Source organism: Bombina bombina, chromosome 4, assembly GCF_027579735.1.
Source record: "Bombina bombina isolate aBomBom1 chromosome 4, aBomBom1.pri, whole genome shotgun sequence".
Lineage (NCBI taxonomy): Eukaryota > Metazoa > Chordata > Amphibia > Anura > Bombinatoridae > Bombina > Bombina bombina.
The window spans coordinates 733410213-733428945 of NC_069502.1; the positions used below are offsets into that span (position 1 = coordinate 733410213).

Sequence of the window (18733 nt, forward strand, 5' to 3'; positions counted from 1 at the left end):
ACCTCACAGTCCTTTTAAGCTTCCCAGCGCTCACTATATCACACAATTGTAAGCACCCACTTTACTGTGCTTACCAGATTCAGAAGAAAACTGTTCCCAGTAGAAAGCCTATCAAGTGCAGTAAACGTGACAGCAGAGGATCCAAATGTGAAGTATATTGATGACCCAACAGGGGGAGGCTAAGGGACCCAACACCTGTGGCACACTTGTGACTAACTCCTCACTGGGAGCGATTATGTCTCAAATCTGAGGGGAAATGAACCCCTCTCAATGAAGAAACTGGAGCACCTCAATTCTTCACCTTCCTCCTGAGGGGGGCAAAGCTAAGTAGTTTGCCAGTGAGGTGGGAGGGTTTAAGTGATCTTAGAGTTATGGGAATCTTTGCCTCTTCCTAGTGGTCAGGAGTGGAATTCCCAGGAGTAATGACTAGTGGACTCTCAACAACTTTATGAAAGAAAAATATTCTGCCTCTTACTTAAAAACCTCATTGTGTATATATTCCTGAATACCAGCCCTTGATAGACATAGGCATTTTCCATTGATTTTGGTTAGACTTTGCTCCCTGGGTGAGATTTAATTTTAAATAAATGTAACCCATCAATTTCATGTCAACTCTATGGTAACCCTGAGAAAATTTAGTCTTAAAAATGTTTAAATAATGCTCAGAATACAAAGGCTACATTCTTAAATAATACTTATATAATCACAGGAATGTGTAGTTTGAAAATAACTAAATAACCATATGTCCACTTTACCCATCCTGTAAATCTGTATTTTAAAGCATAATTACACAATTAAAGTGATGGTAAATTTGAGACTGTAAGAATGTTGCGATGAAAAACAGTCTGCAAGTAAAACCACAATTATTTTTTTAAAAAGTGTGAATATATTTTATAATAAAAGATTTATAATCCTAATTGGTATAGTCTGTTCCTCCATCCCCCCACCCTTCATTTCCTCTTTTGGCTGGGTCAGTCAAATCCGCTTTCTAAGGGCTTTAAAGAGACTGGACTTCCAGATTGTCAAATGACACACACGCTGATTGGATGTTCACTAGACTTGTCATTACACACAAAAAAAAAAAAAAAAAGCTCATCCAAGGGGTCCCGGAATTGCAATAGATGCATTACTATATGGACTAATTTAACCCTTTACCAAATGGATTAAAAAACAGAAAAAGGTACACATATACTTTTTTAATGGCAAAGATTAAATATATGGTATTTGATTTATTTTGGTTTCATATCACTTTAAATAAAAAAGTAAATAATGTTTCTTGTTAAAGGGATACTGAACCCAAATTTTTTATTTTGTGATTGTTTTTTTTCAACCAAATTATCATGAGCTGTATCATGCTACCAGTTATACATACTTTTGCATGTATTTATTCAAAGACCCGTTTAAAGCGGCAGTCTAGTCAAAATTAAAAAACTTTCATGATTCAGATAAGGCAATTTTACAACTTATTTTTATCATCGAATTTGTTTTGTTCGCTTGGTATTCTTTGTTGAAAGCTAAACCTTGGTAGGCTCATATGCTAATTTCTAAGCCTTTGAAGGCTGCCTCTTATCTCAGTGCATTTTGAGTTTTTCACAGTTCATGTGTGCCATATATAACATTGAGCTCACTCCCGTTGAGTTATTTATGAGTCAGCACTGATTGGCTAAAATGCAAGTGTGTCAAAAGTACTGAGATAAGGGGGTAGTCTGCAGAGGCTTAGATTCAAGGTAATTACAGAGGTAAAAAGTGTATTTATATAACTCTGTTGGTTATGCAAAACTGGGGAATGGGTAATAAAGGGATTATCTATCTTTTTAAACAATAAACATTTTCAAGTAGACTGTCCATTTAAAATTATCTATATACCAGGGTATCCACTCATTTGGATGTTCTTGCCTTTATTATACAGTGAGCAAACAATTCATGAACATTTATATTTCTATCTCTGTATGGAACAGAATGAGTACAATAGGTGTCTTATACAATTTACTTTTTAATCTAAATAGCACCTAACTCTAAAGAAAAGGCTAAAACAGAAAAACAAAAAAAAATCATTAAACGTCTATTCTTAGTTTCAGATTTTAAGACATAAAAAGTTATCTTAAAAAATAATAAAAAATTATCTGGGTATATTTATTATGTAATGATAATTGAATACATTTTTAAATTAGCAAGATGCATATTTGTCTGAAAGTCATGCTATCTGATTACACTTATCGATGCATGAAGATTAAAAAAAGCAATCAACAGCATAATCGGGACTATCTAGTTTCTAGATAGTTGCATCATTGCAATACTTAGCTCTAGGGAAAGGAACAAATCTGAAAATATTAAAAATCAATAGACAAAATTTATTGAAATCCTCTAGCTTTTAACTGAAAGGGACAGTAAAGTCCCAATTAAAACTTTCATGATTTAGATAGGGCATGTAATTTTAATCAACTTTCCAATTTACTTTTATCATCAAATGTGCTTTGTTGTCTTTGTATTCTTAGTTTAAAGCTAAACCAAGGTATGCTCATATTTCTAAGCCCTTGAGGGCCGCCTCTTATCTGAATACATTTGACAGTTTTTCATAGCTAGAGGGCGTTAAGTTCATGTGTGTCACAACATTTTGGTCACCCTTGTGGCATTATTTAAGAGTCAGCACTAATTGCCTGAAATGCAAGTCTGTCAAAAGATCTAAGATAAGGAGGTAGTCTGCAAAGGCTAAGATAAAAAACAGAATTTATGCTTACCTGATAAATTACTTTCTCCAACGGTGTGTCCAGTCCACGGCATCATCCATTACTTGTGGGATATTCTCCTCCCCTACAGGGAAAGGCAAGGAGAGCACACAGCAAGAGCTGTCCATATAGCTCCCCCTCTGGCTCCGCCCCCCAGTCATTCGACCGACGGTTAGGAGAAAAAGGAGAAACTATAGGGTGCCGTGGTGACTGTAGTGTATAAAGAAAAAGAAAATTTTTTCAAACCTGATTAAAAAACCAGGGCGGGCCGTGGACCGGACACACCGTTGGAGAAAGTAATTTATCAGGTAAGCATAAATTCTGTTTTCTCCAACATTGGTGTGTCCGGTCCACGGCGTCATCCATTACTTGTGGGAACCAATACCAAAGCTTTAGGACACGGATGAAGGGAGGGAGCAAATCACGTTACCTAAACAGAAGGCACCACGGCTTGCAAAACCTCTCTCCCAAAAACAGCCTCCGAAGAAGCAAAAATATCAAATTTGTAAAATTTGGCAAAAGTGTGCAGAGAAGACCAAGTTGCTGCCTTACATATCTGATTAACAGAAGCCTCGTTCTTGAAGGCCCATGTGGAAGCCACAGCCCTAGTGGAGTGAGCTGTGATTCGTTCAGGAGGCTGCCGTCCGGCAGTCTCATAAGCCAATCGGATAATGCTTTTCAGACAGAAAGAAAGAGAGGTAGCAATAGCTTTTTGTCCTCTCCTCTTACCAGAGTAAACGACAAACAAGGATGAGGTTTGTCTAAAATTCTTTAAAGCACGGACTAAATCTAAATTGTGTAACAAACGTTCCTTCTTTGAAACTGGCTTCGGGCACAGAGAAGGAACAACTATTTCCTGGTTAAAATTCTAGTTGGAAACAACTTTTGGAAGAAAACCAGGCTTGGTACGCAAAATAATCTTATCTGAATGGAACACCAGATAGGGTGGATCACACTGCAAAGCAGATAATTCAGAAACTCTTCTAGCAGAAGAAATAGCAACCAAAAACAGAACTTTCCAAAATAGCAACTTGATATCTATGGAATGTAAGGGTTCAAACGGAACTCCCTGAAGAACTGAAAGAACTAAATTTAGACTCCAAGGAGGAGTCAAGGGTCTGTAAACAGGTTTGATTCTGACCAAAGCCTGTACAAAAGCGTGTACCTCTGGCACAGCTGCCAGTCGTTTGTATAACAAGACAGATAAAGCAGAAATCTGTCCTTTTAGAGAACTCGCTGACAATCCCTTATCCAAACCTTCTTGGAGAAAGGAGAGGATCTTAGGAATTTTAATCTTACTCCAGGAGAATCCCTTGGATTCACACCAACAGATATATCTTTTCCATATTTTATGGTAAATCTTTCTAGACTCAGGTTTTCTTGCTTGGACCAGAGTATCTATCACTGAATCTGAAAACCCACGCTTGGATAAAATCAAACGTTCAATTTCCAAGCAGTCAGCTGCAGAGAAATTAAATTTGGATGTTCGAATGGACCTTGAACTAGAAGATCCTGTCTCAAAGGTAGCTTCCATGGTGGAGCCGATGACCTATTCACCAGGTCTGCATACCAAGTCCTGTGCGGCCACGCAGGAGCTATCAGAATCACCGAGGCCTTCTCTTGTTTGATCCTGGCTACAAGCCTGGGAAGGAGAGGGAACGGTGGAAGCGCATAAGCTAGGTTGAACGACCAAGGCGCCACTAATGCATCCACTAGAGTGGCCTTGGGATCCCTGGATCTGGACCCGTAGCAAGGAACCTTGAAGTTCTGACGAGACGCCATCAGATCCATGTCTGGAATGCCCCATAATTGAGTCAACTGGGCAAACACCTCCGGGTGGAGTTCCCACTCCCCCGGATAGAAAATCTGACGACTCAGATAATCCGCCTCCCAGTTGTCTACTCCTGGGATGTGGATTGCAGATAGGTGGCAGGAGTGATCCTCCGCCCATTTGATGATCTTGGATACCTCTCTCATCACCAAGGAACTCCTTGTTCCTCCCTGATGGTTGATGTAAGCTACAGTCGTCATGTTATCTGACTGGAATCTTATGTATCCGGCCTTCGCTAGATGAGGCCAAGCCCGGACAGCATTGAATATCGCTCTCAGTTCCAGGATGTTGATCGGGAGAAGAGACTCTTCCCGAGACCATAAACCCTGAGTTTTCAGGGAATCCCAAACCGCGCCCCAGCCTGATAGACTGGCGTCGGTCATGACAATGACCCACTTTGGTCTGCAGAAACTCATTCCCTGAGACAGGTGATCCTGTCTACTGGAGCATGCACAGTTGTAATGGTCTTAGATGAATTTGAGCAAAAGGAACTATGTCCATTGCTGCAACCATCAACCCTACTACTTCCATGCACTGAGCTATGGAAGGCTGCAGAATAGAGAGAAGAACTTGACAAGCGTTTTGGCATGAAATATACCAAAATGTGCCTAGATCAATACTTGGGGTTGTCTACTATACTACACTAAAGCTAAAATTAAACCTACAAGCTCCCTAAAAGCTCCCTAATTAACCCCTTAACTGCTGGGCATAATACACTTGTGGTGCGCAGTGGCATTTAGCGGCCTTCTAATTACCAAAAAGCAACGCCAAAGCCATATATGTCTGCTATTTCTGAACAAAGGGGATCCCAGAGAAGAATTTACAACCATTTATGCCATAATTGCACAAGTTGTTTGTAAATAATTTCAGTGAGAAACCAAAAGTTTGTTAAAAAATTTGTGAAAAAGTGAACGATTTTTTGTATTTGATCGCATTTGGCGGTGAAATGGTGGCATGAAATATACCAAAATTGTCCTAGATCAATACTTTGGGATGTCTACTAAAAAAAAATATATACATGTCAAGGGATATTCAGGGATTCCTGAAAGATATTAGTGTTCTAATGTAACTAGCGCTAATTTTGGAAAAAAGTGGTTTGGAAATAGCAAAGTGCTACTTGTATTTATTGCCCTATAACTTGCAAAAAAAGCAAAGAACATGTAAACATTGGGTATTTCTAAACTCAGGACAAAATTTTGAAACTATTTAGCATGGGTGTTTTTTGGTGGTTGTAGATATGTAACAGATTTTGGGGGTCAAAGTTAGAAAAAGTGTGTTTTTTTCAATGTTTCCTCATATTTTATATTTTTTTTTATAGTAAATTATAAGATATGATGAAAATAATGGTATCTTTAGAAAGTCCATTTAGTGGCGAGAAAAACGGTATATAATATGTGTGGGTACAGTAAATGAGTAAGAAGAAAATTACAGCTAAACACAAACACCGCAAAAATGTAAAAATAGCCTTGGTCCCAAACGGACAGAAAATGGAAAAGTGCTGTGGTCATTAAGGGGTTAAGCAATTTTGTCTTGGAAGATACATCCGCCGACCAAGACTTTAGCCAGAGCGCTCTGCGCGCCACAATTGCAAACCCTGAATTTTTCGCCGCTAATCTCGCTAACTGCAAAGCGGCGTCTAAAATAAAGGAATTAGCTAACTTAAGTGCGTGAATTCTGTCCATGACTTCCTCATACGGAGTCTCCCTACTGAGCGACTTTTCCAGTTCCTCGAACCAGAACCACGCCGCTGTAGTGACAGGAATAATGGACACAATAGGTTGAAGGAGGTAACCTTGCTGTACAAAAATCTTTTTAAGCAAACCCTCCAATTTTTTATCCATAGGATCTTTGAAAGCACAATTGTCCTCAATGGGAATGGTCGTGCGTTTGGCTAGTGTAGAAACCGCCCCCTCGACCTTAGGGACTGTTTGCCATATGTCCTTCCTGGGGTCGACCATAGGAAACAATCTCTTAAATATAGGAGGAGGGACAAAAGGTATGCCTGGCTTCTCCCACTCCTTATTCACTATGTCCGCCACCCGTTTAGGTATCGGAAAGGCATCAGGGTGCACCGGGACCTCTAGGAACTTGTCCATCTTGCACAAGTTTTCTGGGATGACCAGATTGTCACAATCATCCAGAGTAGATAGCACCTCCTTAAGTAATGTGCGGAGATGCTCTGATTTAAATTTAAATGTCACAACATCAGGTTCTGCCTGCTGAGAAATTCTTCCTGTATCAGAAATTTCTCCATCTGACAAACCCTCCCTCACTGCCACTTCAGACTGGTGGGAGGGTATGACAGAAAAATTATCATCAGCGCCCTCCTGCTCTATAGTGTTTAAAACAGAGCAATCGCGCTTTCTCTGAAATGCTGGCATTTTGGATAAAATATTAGCTATGGAGTTATCCATTACTGCCGTCAATTGTTGCATAGTAACAAACATTGGCGCGCTAGTTGTACTAGGGGTCGCCTGCGCGGGCATAACTGGTATAGACACAGAAGGAGAAGATGTAGAACTCTCTCTACTTCCTTCATCTGAGGAATCATCCTGGGCAAACTTACTATTTTGAGACAATACTGTCCTTACTGTATTTGGACGCTATGGCACAATTATCACATATATTTGAAGGGGGAACCACATTGGCTTCCATACATACAGAACATGATCTATCTGAAGGTACAGACATGTTAAACAGGCTTAAACTGGTTAATAAAGTACAAAAACCGTTTTTAAACAAAACCGTTACTGTCTCTTTAAATGTTAAACAGGGCACACTTTATTACTGAATATGTGAAAAACTATGAAGGAATTATCCAATCTTTACCAAATTTTCACCACAGTGTCTTAATGCATTCAAAGTATTGCACCCCAAGCTGTTAACCCTTAAAATGTGGAAACCGGAGCCGTTTGCAATTTTAACCCCACTACAGTCCCAGCCACAGCCTTTGTTGTGACTTCAACTATCCCAGGGGGGTATTTCAAGCCTTCTAGGAACGTTTTCAGTGGACACCAGACCCTCTCACATGCATCTGCATGCACTGTACTTAAAAGAAACTGTGCAATAATGGCGCGAAAATGAGGCTCTGCCTAATACAGTGAAAGGCCCTTCCTGACTGGGAAGGTGTCTTAACTAGTGCCTGGTGATAAAAAACGTTCCCCAAATAATAAAAGTGTGAAATCCACTTCAAACTTTAAATAAAAACTTAAATAAAGCAATCGATTTAGCCCCTAAAAGTGTCCACCAGTTAATAGCCCATAATAAGCCCTTTATTCTTTCTAAGTCTAAGAAAATGGCTTACCGATCCCCATGAGGGAAAAATGGCAGCCTTCCAGCATTACACAGTCTTGTTAGAAAATGGCTAGTCATACCTTGAGCAGAAAAGTCTGCAAACTGTTCCCCCCAACTGAAGTTCTCTCATCTCAACAGTCCTGTGTGGGAACAGCAATCGATTTTAGTTACTGCTGCTAAAATCATACTCCTCTTTTAAACAGAACTCTTCATCTCTTTCTGTTTCAGAGTAAATAGTACATACCAGCACTATTTTAAAATAACAAACTCTTGATAGAAGAAATAAAAAACTACAACCAACACCACAAACTCCTCACCATCCCCGTGGAGATGCTACTTGTTCAGAGCGGCAAGGAGAATGATTGGGGGCGGAGCCAGAGGGGGAGCTATATGGACAGCTCTTGCTGTGTGCTCTCCTTGCCTTTCCCTGTAGGGGAGGAGAATATCCCACAAGTAATGGATGACGCCGTGGACCGGACACACCAATGTTGGAGAAAGGTAATCAAAGAGGTAAAAGTATATTAAAGGGACAGTCAATCCAAATTTTTTTTTTCATGATTCATATAGGGCGTATAACTTTCCAATTTACTTTTATCACCAATTTTGCTTTGTTCTCTGTGTATTTAGTTGAAAGCTAATCCTAGGAGGTTCATATGCTAATTTCTTAGACCTTGAAGGCCGCCTCTAATCTGAAAGCATTGACAGTTTTTCACCACTAGAGGGTGTTAGTACATGTGTTTCATATAGATAACATTGAGCTCATGCACGTGAAGTTACCCTGGAGTGAGCACTGATTGGCTAAAATGCAAGTGTCAAAAGAACTGAAATAGGGGGGCAGTTTGCAGAAGAATAGATACAAGGTAATCACAGAGGTAAAAAAAGTTAATTATTATAACTGTGTTGGTTATGCAAAACTGGGGAATGGGTTATAAAGGGATTATCTATCTTTTTAAACAACAAAAATTCTGGTGTTGACGGTCCCTTTAATATAAGTGTTGGTTATGCAAAGCTGGGGAATAGTAAACAAAGGGAGTGTCTCTTTTTAAACAATAATATTTTTGGTGTTTATTGTCCCTTTAATGCAAAAGTGGTTAAATTAGGAGGTTCATGCATTTATCTATCTACAACGGTTACTAGTAGTTGTCATTTCTTTGGTTAGTGGAACAAACAATCTTACCATATTGCTCTGAGACTGAGTGGACCCATACATAGTCAACCCATTGGATGGTGCAACTGTCTGTGCCATATCTGCTTGTATAATTCCTCTTCGGTCAATTAAACTTAGTAAAAAAAAAAAAAAAAAAACACACCAGTATCATTTATAAGAACTTTAGAAACAAAGATTCTAATTCTTACATACTATAAATGCTTACATTTATCTACTTTTGCTATATATACTTACTGAAAATGTTCTGTATATAGGACTATAAGAACATGTGAAGATTCATTTCTACTCTAGTACAATTTTAAGCAAAAATAGTCATAGTTCTAAAATTTATAGCAACATAATGACAACAGACACCATAAAGTGACTATAGTCAGAATTGTAAGAGAGACAAATAGGAGATATTAAACACACACACCGTAAGAGAAATAGGAGTTTAATAAATACTAAAGTCTTTCTTGATTTATACAGAGATTGCCAGTGAAACCAATTGACCCCAGAATCTTGTCAGTGATTCCTAATTTTCCTCTATTTCTACTTTTTTTTGTTATTAAAGGGACATAGTACACATATGTTAAATCAATTGAAAGTGATGCAGTATAACTTTAATAAGCTAACAAGAAAATATCACCTGAACATCTCTATGTAAAAAAAGAAGATATTTTACATCAAAATTTCTTCAGCTCACCAGAGTAAGTGCTCTGGTAAAAAAAAAGGAAGTTTATGCTTACCTGAAAAATTGATTTCTTCAACGATACGACGAGTTCACGGATTCATCCTTACTTGTGGGATATTATCCTCCTGCTAACAGGAAGTGGCAAAGAGCACCACAGCAGAGCTGTATATATAGCTCCTCCCTTCTCTCCACCCCCAGTCATTTGACCGAAGGTATAGGAAGAGAAAAGAAAAGCTAAAAGGTGCAGAGGTGACTGAAGTTTTGAAATAAAATAAATTCCGTCTTAAAAAAACAGGGCGGGCCGTGGACTCGTCGTATCGTAGAAGAAATCAATTTATCAGGTAAGCATAAATTTCCTTTTCTTCTACAAGATACGACGAGTCCACGGATTCATCCTTACTTGTGGTATACAATACCAAAGCAACAGGACACGGATGAACGGGATGGAAAAGACAGATACCTAAACGGAAGGCACCACTGCTTGAAGAACTTTTCTCCCAAAAATAGCCTCGGAAGAAGCAAAAGTATCAAATTTGTAAAATTTGGAAAAAGTATGAAGGGAGGACCAAGTCGCAGCCTTACAAATCTGTTCAACAGAAGCATCGTTTTTAAAAGCCCATGTGGAAGCCACAGCTCTAGTAGAAGGAGCTGTAACCTTTTCAGGGGGCTGCTGTCCAGCAGTCTCGTATGCCAGGCGAATGATGCTTTTAAGCCACAAAGAAAGAGGTAGCCGTAGCTTTTTGACCCCTACGTTTTCCAGAATAAAAAACGAATAGAGAAGATGTTTGACGGAAATCCTTGGTCGCTTGTAAGTAAAACTTCAAGGCCCGAACCACGTCCAAGTTATGCATTAGACGTTCCTTCTTAGAAGGATTAGGACACAAAGAAGGAACAACAATTTCCTGATTAATATTCTTATTTGAAACAACCTTAGGAATGAATCCAGATTTAGTACGCAAAACCACCTTATCCGAATGGAATATAAGATAAGGCGAATCACATTGTAACGCAGAAAGCTCAGAAACTCTTCGAGCAGAAGAGATAGTAATTGAAAACAAATCTTTCCAAGATAAAAGCTTAATATCTATGGAATGCATGGGTTCAAACGGAACCCCTTGAAAAACATTGAGAACTAAATTCAAACTCCATGGCGGAGCAATAGGTTTAAACACAGGCTTGATTCTGATTAAACCAAGTATAAAGAATATTCCAGCCTCCAATTTCTTTAAAAGACCTTTATTTCTTATAGGGTCCTGAGTAGAAATTACGTTTCAAGCCTAAACAGGCTCTTAATCATGTATAATTGATAAAGAAATTGGAGGCTGGAATATTCTTTATACTTGGATTGACTGGGACCTGGCAAATCCTTTATTCCGTGCCCCACTACAAGCAGAGAAGGTGTGCTGTTTTTCTAACCTTTTGGTGATCAAGATTGATTCTGATTAAAGCCTGACAAAAGCCTGAACGTCTGGGAGATCCGCCAGACGCCTGTGTAGCAAAATTGACAAAGCAGAAATTTGTCCCTTTAAGGAACTAGCTGATAATCCCTTCTCCAATGCTTCTAGGAGAAAGGACAAAATCCTAGGAATCCTAACCCTACTCCATGAGTAGCCCTTGGATTCACACCAATAAAGATATTTACGCCATATCTTATGGTAAATCTTTCTATTGACAGGCTTGCAAGCCTGAATCAAAGTATCAATGACCGACTCAGAGAATCCCCGCTTAGATAAAATTAAGCGTTCAATCTCCAGGCAGTCAGCTGCAGAGAATTTAGATTTGGATGTTGGAACGGACCCTGAATGAGAAGGTCCTGTCTCAACGGAAGTTTCCACGGTAGCAGAGAGGACATGTCCACTAGATCCGCATACCAAGTCCTGCGTGGCCATGCAGGCGCTATTAGGATTATCGAAGCTCTCTCCTGTTTGATTCTTGCAATCACACGAGGCATGAGAGGAAATGGTGGAAACACATAAGCCAGGTTGAATGACCAAGGTACTGCTAGAGCATCTATCAGTACAGTTTGGGGATCCCTTGACCTGGACCCGTAACAAGGAAGTTTGGCATTCTGACGAGATGCCATCAGATCAAATTCCGATGTGCCCCATTGACGAATCAATGATACAAACACCTCCGGATGGAGTTCCCACTCCCCCGGATGAAAAGTCTGACGACTTACAAAATCCGCTTCCCAGTTCTCTACTCCTGGGATATAGATTGCTGATAGATGGCAAGAGTGAGCCTCCGCCCATCGGATTATCTTTGAAACCTCTATCATCGCTAGAGAACTCTTTGTTCCCCCCTGATTGATATATGCTACAGTCGTGATATTGTCCGACTGGAATCTTATGAATTTGGTCCAAACACCCTGAGCCTTCAGGGAATTCCAGACTGCACCCCAGCCCAAGAGGCTGGCGTCCATCGTCACTATTACCCATGCTGGCCTGTGGAAGCACATTCCCTGGGACAGATGATCCTGTGACAACCACCAAAGAAGAGAGTCTCTGGTCTCTTGATTCAGATTTATCGGAGGAGATAAATTTGCATAGTCCCCATTCCACTGTCTAAGCATGCACAGCTGCAGTGGTCTGAGATGAAAGCGAGCAAACGGAACGATGTCCATTGCCGCTACCATTAATCCAATGACCTCCATACACTGAGCCACTGATGGCCGAGGAACGGACTGAATTGCTCGGCTAGTATTTCGAATCTTTGACTTTCTGACCTCCGTCAGAAATATTTTCATTTCTACCGAATCTATCAGAGTTCCCAAGAATGGAACTCTTGTTAGTGGGACTAGTGAACTCTTTTCTATATTCACTTTCCAACCGTGAGTTCTTAGAAATGCCAACACGATGTCCGTGTGAGATTTGGTCAGATGATAAGTTGATGCCTGGATCAAAATATCGTCCAGATAGAGCGCCACTGCTATGCCCCGCAGCCTGAGAACCGCCAGAAGGGACCCTAGCACCTTTGTAAAAATTCTGGGAGCTATGGCCAACCCGAAAGGAAGGGTCACGAACTGATAGTGTTTCGTCCAGAAAAGCAAACCTTAGAAACTGATGATGATCCTTGTGGATAGGAATGTGAAGATACGCATCCTTTAGGTCCACGATGGTCATATATTGACCCTCCTGGATCATTGGCAAAATTGTTCGTATAGTCTCCATCTTGAACGATGGGACTCTGAGAAATTTGTTTAGGCATTTGAGATCTAAAATTGGTCTGAAAGTTCCCTCTTTTTTGGGAACCACAAACAGATTTGAGTAAAACCCCTGTCCCTGTTCTAGTTTTGGAAACGGACAAATTACTCCCATGGTATAGAGGTCTCTTACACAGCGTAAGAATGCCTCTCTTTTTGTCTGGTCTACAAACGTGAAAGATGAATCTCCCTCTTGGGAGAAAATCCTTGAATTCCAGCTGATACCCCTGGATCACAATTTCCAATGCCCAAGGATCCTGAACATCCCTTGCCCAAGCCTGAGCAAAGAGAGAAAGTCTGCCCCCTACTAAATCCGGTCTCGGATCGGGGGCTCCCCCTTCATGCTGTCTTGGCAGCAGCAGTGGGCTTCTTGGCTTGTTTACCTTTATTCCAGGCCTGGTTAGGTCTCCAGACTGACTTGGATTGAGCAAAATTCCCTTCCTGTTTCGTGGCGGAAGCAGAGGGTCCTCCTTTAAAGTTTCGAAAGGAATGAATGTCAGAAATGATTTCCTTCAATTCAGGCCGAATAGGGTCTTACCTTTAAAAGGAATAGCTAAAAGCTTAGATTTTGATGACACATCAGCAGACCAAGATTTGAGCCATAACGCTCTACGCGCTAAAATAGCAAAACCTGCATTTTTCGCCGCTAATTTAGCCATTTGAAAAGCGGCATCGGTAATAAAAGAATTAGCCAGCTTGAAAGCCTTAATTCTATCCAAAATATCATCTAATGGGGTCTCAACCTTAAGATACTCTTCTAGAGCATCAAACCAAAAAGCTGCTGCAGTAGTAACAGGAACAATGCAAGCTGTTGGTTGTAAAAGGAAACCATGATGAATAAATAATTTCTTTAGAAGACCCTCTAACTTCTTATTCATAGGGTCTTTGAAAGCACAACCCTCAATAGGAATAGTTGTACGCTTAGCCAGGGTAGATATAGCTCCCCCCACCTTAGGGACCGACTGCCAAGAGTCCCGAATGGTGTCTGATATGGGATACATTTTCTTGAAATTGGGAGGCGGAGAGTATGGTATACCCGGTCTGTCCCATTCCTTCTTTATAATTTCCGAAATTCTTTTAGGAACCAGAAAAACGTTAGTAAGTAGGTACCTCTAAATATTTGTCCATTTGACACAATTTCTCTGGTGGTATCACAATAGGGTCACAATCATCCAGAGTCGCTAAAACCTCCAGAAGTAACAAGCAGAGGTGTTCAAGCTAAAATTTAAAGGATATAATGTCCGAATCTGTCTGAGGTAATACATTTCCTGGGTCTGAAAGTTCTCCCTCAGACAGCAATTCCCTGACCCCCAACTCAGAGCCCTGTGAGGGTACATCGGAAATAGCCAACAAAGCATCAGAGGACTCAGTATGCATATTAACTCCAGTCCAACTACGTTTACCCTGTCACACTGGTAACTTAGATAATACATCTGTCAGGGTAGTTGACATAACTGCAGCCATATCCTGCAGAGTAAAAGAATTAGATGCATTTGAGGAACTCGGCATCGCTTGGTTGGGCGTTAAAGGTTGTGACACTTGGGGAGAATTAGATGGCATATCCTGATTCTCTTCAGACTGAGAATCACCCTTAGGCACACTTTCTTTACCTAAAATATGCTTTTTACATTGTAAGGCCCTTTCAGTACAAGAGGTACACAAAAGTAAGAGGGGGTTCCACAATGGCTTCTAAACACATAGAACAATTAGCTTCCTCAATGTCAGACATGTTGAACAGACTAGTACTAGCCACACTAGTCGTAAATAACTTCATTTATTGATTCAAAACAACTTTTAGAAAAACGTGTACTGCGCCTTTAAGGGATAAAAAAAACGCAACAATTTTTCTCAAACTGCTTAAAGCGATTAAAAACGCTAATACAATCAAATATATTAATTCAATTGGCCCAGAAATTATTGCACCCTATAAGTAAATGGTGAATTTACCCTCTAAGTAGCATTTTAATAAAAACATATATCTTAATAGAAAAAAATGACCTCTGCACCTCGCCCCAGGGTACTGCAAAAACATAATTTATGCTTACCTGATAAATTACTTTCTCCAACGGTGTGTCCGGTCCACGGCATCATCCTTACTTGTGGGATATTCTCTTCCCCAACAGGAAATGGCAAAGAGTCCCAGCAAAGCTGGTCACATGATCCCTCCTAGGCTCCGCCCACCCCAGTCATTCGACCGACGGACAAGAGGAAATATATATAGGAGAAACCATATGATACCGTGGTGACTGTAGTTAGAGAAAAAAATTCATCAGACCTGATTAAAAAACCAGGGCGGGCCGTGGACCGGACACACCGTTGGAGAAAGTAATTTATCAGGTAAGCATAAATTCTGTTTTCTCCAACATTGGTGTGTCCGGTCCACGGCGTCATCCTTACTTGTGGGAACCAATACCAAAGCTTTAGGACACGGATGAAGGGAGGGAGCAAATCAGGTCACCTAAATGGAAGGCACCACGGCTTGCAAAACCTTTCTCCCAAAAATAGCCTCCGAAGAAGCAAAAGTATCAAATTTGTAAAATTTGGCAAAAGTGTGCAGTGAAGACCAAGTCGCTGCCTTACATATCTGGTCAACAGAAGCCTCGTTCTTGAAGGCCCATATGGAAGCCACAGCCCTAGTGGAGTGAGCTGTGATTCTTTCAGGAGGCTGCCGTCCGGCAGTCTCATAAGCCAATCGGATAATGCTTTTAAGCCAAAAGGAAAGAGAGGTAGAAGTCGCTTTTTGACCTCTCCTTTTACCAGAATAAACAACAAACAAGGAAGATGTTTGTCTGAAATCTTTAGTAGCCTCTAAATAGAATTTTAGAGCACGGACTACGTCCAAATTGTGTAACAAACGTTCCTTCTTTGAAACTGGATTCGGACACAAAGAAGGTACAACTATCTCCTGGTTAATATTTTTGTTGGAAACAACTTTCGGAAGAAAACCAGGCTTAGTACGCAAAACCACCTTATCTGCATGGAACACCAGATAGGGCGGAGAACACTGCAGAGCAGATAACTCTGAAACTCTTCTAGCAGAAGAAATTGCAACCAAAAACAAAACTTTCCAAGATAATAACTCAATATCTACGGAATGTAAGGGTTCAAACGGAACCCCTTGAAGAACTGAAAGAACTAGATTTAGACTCCAGGGAGGAGTCAAAGGTCTGTAAACAGGCTTGATCCTAACCAGAGCCTGAACAAATGCTTGAACATCTGGCACAGCTGCCAGTCTTTTGTGAAGTAAAACAGATAAAGCAGAGATCTGTCCCTTCAGAGAACTTGCAGATAATCCTTTCTCCAAACCTTCTTGTAGAAAGGATAGAATCTTAGGAATTTTTATCTTGTTCCATGGGAATCCTTTAGATTCACACCAACAGATATATTTTTTCCATATTTTATGGTAAATTTTTCTAGTTACAGGCTTTCTAGCCTGAATCAGAGTATCTATTACAGAATCTGAAAACCCACGCTTTGATAAAATCAAGCGTTCAATCTCCAAGCCGTCAGTTGGAGGGAAACCAGATTCGGATGTTCGAATGGACCCTGAACAAGAAGGTCCTGTCTCAAAGGTAGCTTCCATGGTGGAGCCGATGACATATTCAACAGGTCTGCATACCAAGTCCTGCGTGGCCACGCAGGAGATATCAAGATCACAGAGGCCCTCTCCTGATTGATCCTGCCTACCAGCCTGGGGATGAGAGGAAACGGTGGGAATACATAAGCTAGGTTGAAGGTCCAAGGTGCTACTAGTGCATCTACTAGGGTCGCCTTGGGATCCCTGGATCTGGACCCGTAGCAAGGAACCTTGAAGTTCTGACGAGACGCCATCAGATCCATGTCTGGAATGCCCCATAATTGAGTTATTTGGGCAAAGATTTCCGGATGGAGTTCCCACTCCCCCGGATGGAATGTCTGACGACTCAGAAAATCCGCTTCCCAATTTTCCACTCCTGGGATGTGGATCGCAGACAAGTAGCAGGAGTGATCCTCCGCCCATTGAATTATCTTGGTCACTTCTTTCATCGCCAGGGAAGTCCTTGTTCCCCCCTGATGATTGATATATGCAACGGTCGTCATGTTGTCTGACTGAAACCTTATGAATTTGGCCTTTGCTAGTTGAGGCCAAGCTCTGAGAGCATTGAATATCGCTCTCAGTTCCAGAATGTTTATCGGGAGAAGAGACTCTTCCCGAGACCATAGACCCTGAGCTTTCAGGGATTCCCAGACCGCGCCCCAGCCCACTAGGCTGGCGTCGGTCGTGACAATGACCCACTCTGGTCTGCGGAAGCTCATTCCCTGTGACAGATTGTCCAGGGTCAGCCACCAACGGAGTGAATCTCTGGTCTTTTGATCTACTTGAATCGTCGGAGACAAGTCTGTATAATCCCCATTCCACTGTCTGAGCATGCACAGTTGTAATGGTCTTAGATGAATTCGTGCAAAAGGAACTATGTCCATTGTTGCAACCATCAATCCTATTACTTCCATGCACTGCGCTATGGAAGGACGAGGAACAGAATGAACAACTTGACAAGAGCTTAGAAGTTTTGATTTTCTGACCTCTGTCAGAAAAATCCTCATTTCTAAGGAATCTATTATTGTTCCCAAGAAGGGAACTCTTGTTGACGGGGACAGAGAACTTTTTTCTTTGTTCACCTTCCATCCGTGAGATCTGAGAAAGGCTAGGACGATGTCCGTATGAGCCTTTGCTTTTGACAGGGACGACGCTTGAATCAGGATGTCGTCCAAGTAAGGTACTACTGCAATGCCCCTTGGTCTTAGAACCGCTAGAAGGGACCCTAGTACCTTTGTGAAAATCCTTGGAGCAGTGGCTAATCCAAATGGAAGTGCCACAAACTGGTAATGCTTGTCCAGAAAAGTGAACCTTAGGAACTGATGATGTTCCTTGTGGATAGGAATATGTAGGTACGCATCCTTTAAATCCACGGTAGTCATAAATTGATTTTCCTGGATAGTAGGTAGGATCGTTCGAATAGTTTCCATTTTGAACGATGGTACCCTGAGAAATTTGTTTAGGATCTTTAGATCCAAAATTGGTCTGAATGTTCCCTCTTTTTTGGGAACTATGAACAGATTGGAATAAAATCCCATTCCTTGTTCTCTTATTGGAACTGGATGTATCACTCCCATCTTTAACAGGTCTTCTACACAATGTAAGAATGCCTGTCTCTTTATTTGGTTTGAAGATAATTGAGACCTGTGGAACCTTCCCCTTGGGGGTAGTTCCTTGAATTCCAGGAGATAACCTTGAGAAACTATTTCTAGCGCCCAAGGATCCTGAACATCTCTTGCCCAAGCCTGAGCAAAGAGAGAAAGTCTGCCCCCCACTAGATCCGGTCCCGGATCGGGGGCTATCCCTTCATGCTGTTTTGGTAGCAGTGGTAGGCTTCTTGGCCTGCTTACCCTTGTTCCAGCCTTGCATTGGTTTCCAGGCTGGTTTGGGTTGTGAAGTATTACCCTCTTGCTTAGAGGATACAGAATTAGAGACTGGTCCGTTTCTGCGAAAGGGACGAAAATTAGGCTTATTATTAGCCTTAAAAGACCTATCCTGTGGGAGGGCGTGGCCCTTTCCCCCAGTGATGTCTGAAATAATCTCTTTCAAATCAGGTCCAAATAATGTTTTACCTTTGAAAGGAATGTTAAGCAATTTTGTCTTGGAAGACACATCCGCTGACCAAGACTTTAGCCAAAGCACTCTGCGCGCCACGACAGCAAACCCTGAATTTTTCGCCGCTAATCTAGCTAATTGCAAAGCGGCATCTAAAACAAAAGAGTTAGCCAATTTAAGTGCTTGAACTCTGTCCATAACCTCCTC

At 41.0% G+C, this 18733-nt stretch overlaps 1 protein-coding gene across 1 annotated transcript in view; it reads right to left on the reverse strand.

Annotated features, from left to right (window-relative positions):
- Positions 1-18733, reverse strand: part of ZDHHC14 (zinc finger DHHC-type palmitoyltransferase 14) — a 222673-nt gene that overhangs the window by 23805 nt on the left and 180135 nt on the right. Inside the window, exon 8 of the mRNA XM_053712213.1 lies at positions 9029-9131. Coding sequence (XP_053568188.1) covers positions 9029-9131 — 103 coding nt within the window. The remainder of the gene's footprint in view (positions 1-9028; positions 9132-18733) is intronic.